This window comes from Aplysia californica, unplaced genomic scaffold (assembly GCF_000002075.1).
Source record: "Aplysia californica isolate F4 #8 unplaced genomic scaffold, AplCal3.0 scaffold00701, whole genome shotgun sequence".
NCBI lineage: Eukaryota > Metazoa > Mollusca > Gastropoda > Aplysiida > Aplysiidae > Aplysia > Aplysia californica.
In genome coordinates this window covers 353,189-355,535 of record NW_004797971.1, presented here as the reverse complement: position 1 = coordinate 355,535, position 2,347 = coordinate 353,189, and the positions used below count along the sequence as shown (strand labels likewise).

At 39.8% G+C, this 2,347-nt stretch overlaps 1 protein-coding gene across 1 annotated transcript in view; it reads left to right on the top strand.

Annotated features, from left to right (window-relative positions):
• LOC101853195 (multidrug resistance-associated protein 5) overlaps positions 1 to 2,347 on the top strand; it is a gene marked incomplete in the record, with an annotated part of 48,079 nt that overhangs the window by 5,506 nt on the left and 40,226 nt on the right. Inside the window, 1 exon segment of the mRNA XM_035972473.1 lies at positions 233 to 391. Within this exon segment, the coding sequence (XP_035828366.1) occupies positions 233 to 391 (159 nt within the window).

Below are 2,347 nucleotides of genomic sequence, written 5' to 3'. Positions count from 1 at the left end.
AGGGGGAGGGAGGGAGGGAGGGAGGGAGAGAGAGGGTTGTTTGTCAGTATCATTGCTGTATGTTTGCCACTGCATTTGCATACTTATATTTCACTATTTATCTTTGTTATTGCGTTCGTAAAAGTAAGCTTGCCACCTGCGGGGTAAGTTGTATTAAACAAACAGATCATTTTTCGTTGTAGATCTTTGTGGTGAAAATACTAATGTGATTTTAAAATGCATCTTTCTGCAGACCAGAAAACACTTTGCCTCTGGCTACCAATGGTTGCATCAACTACATCACATTTGGGTGGCTGACGCCTTATATGTGGCGAGTATTCCGGAAGGGAGTAGATGAAATCCGAGACATGAGAATCAGTGAAAAGGAGAGTGCTCAAGTCAATGCACAGAGGTCAGTTGGGTTGTTTGTTACAGTGTTTGAAACTTCTCTAGTTTCTGTAAGATCAACATTATCACCATCTGTATCTACCTTGCCATTATTACCGTCGTCATCATCATCATCATCAGCAGCAGCAGCAGCCACATCAGCAGCATCAACAGCATCATCATCAGTCTCATTATCATTATTGTCATTATGCATATCTATCTCATCATTATCCACCTCAACATCATCATTGGGACTATCATTTTCATCACCATCACCACCATTATGAATGTCAACACCACTGTTATTCGTTATCATAAAAGCTATGGGGAAAAAATAGATACTTTTAAAGAAGAGATTCTGCTTGAACTTTATTACAAATAATACTGGGAAAAAAATGTGTTTAGATCTTTTTTTCAAGTACACATCATCATCATCATCATCATCATCATCACCCTCATCATCATCATCATAATCTTCAACATCATCATCAGCATCATCTTCATTGTTAGTAGCAGGGAATAAAAAAGGGTTGAGACTTGTAGATTTTTCAAATTTAATACAGGTTCAACGTTTCGCCCGGTAAAGGTATTCGTCAGGAACATGATACAAAAAATAATGTAAGATCTAATGACTTCAAGCTATAGCAACAAAAGTGCACGCATCCACGTCATTATTCCAAAAAGTGTGATAAAGACAAATCGGGAAGACCAGAGAAAATTGAAGGCTCTGGCAAGAAGTCATCATCATCATCATCATTATCATCATCATCATTATCATCATCACCATCATCATCACCATCATCATCATCATCATCATCATCATCATCATCATCATCATCTGTTGTCCTCCTCTGAATGATTTATCACAGTTGGATAAGATTATGTCACACAAATTACAGCTACACGCTGGTCTGACATTTGGCCTCATATACTTCAGTAAGAGCAACCCAGCTGCTAAATCATAAATGAGGTTGGTCTTCTTCATCTGTTAGATAAGGTCCCACTGTGAGTAGAACCACAAAGATCACAGTGGCTACTTGGTCAGAACATTTCAAAATTTCGTAATGAGTACCAGCTCATGAATAGATAGAAGGGAAAAAGGTCATTGATTTGGAGGTTTGGGAGAGGGGGGAAGGGTGGGGGGTATGGATGGAAAGTATTGTTCTCTTGTTCTTATCATCTGGAAGCATAGAGAATTTAATGACCTGGGCTGACAGATGTAAAGGTCTCAAGCCATCTAATCAACTAAAATTGGGTGAGTTGGCAAGTGGAAAAGGGTAAAGGGGGGGAGGAATTTGAAGTTTGCCCGGAGGGGGGGGGGAGTTTACGCTAAAAACTTTACTTTGCAATGCTTAACATCACTATCATTATCATCATCATCATCATCATCTTCATCATCATCATCATCATCATCATCATCATCATTATCATCATCATCATCATCATTATCATCATCTTCGTCATCATCATCATCATCATCGTCATCATCATCATCGTCATCATCATCATCATCATCATCATCACCAGCACTGTCGCTGTATTATCCTTGTTGTTATTTTCCTTTGTCATTCATGTTATAATATTCACATACAATTTTCTTTTTCTCTGTTTCGGTTAGCTTGTCTAAGATTAGAAAGAGGAGGTTACTCACTCATCCTACTTCTCATCATCCTCCGCTTCCTCCTCTGCCTTCTTTTTCTGATCCTCATCCTCCCCCTCCTTCTTTTCTTCCCCTTCCTCCTCTACTTTCTTCTGTTCTTCTTTTTGCTTTTCTGAATTCTATTCTTTTCTCTATTCTTTCACTTGTTTGTTCCTTCTGCCTCCTCTTCCTCCTCCTTGTCCTGGTTTTTATCCTCCTCCTGTTCCTCATGCTCCTCCCCATCCCCCCTTCTGTTCTTCTTATTCTTTTTATTATCCTCCTCCTCCTCCTCCCCCTCCTACTCCTCCTCCTCCTTCTCCTCTTCCTCCTCCTCCTCCTCCT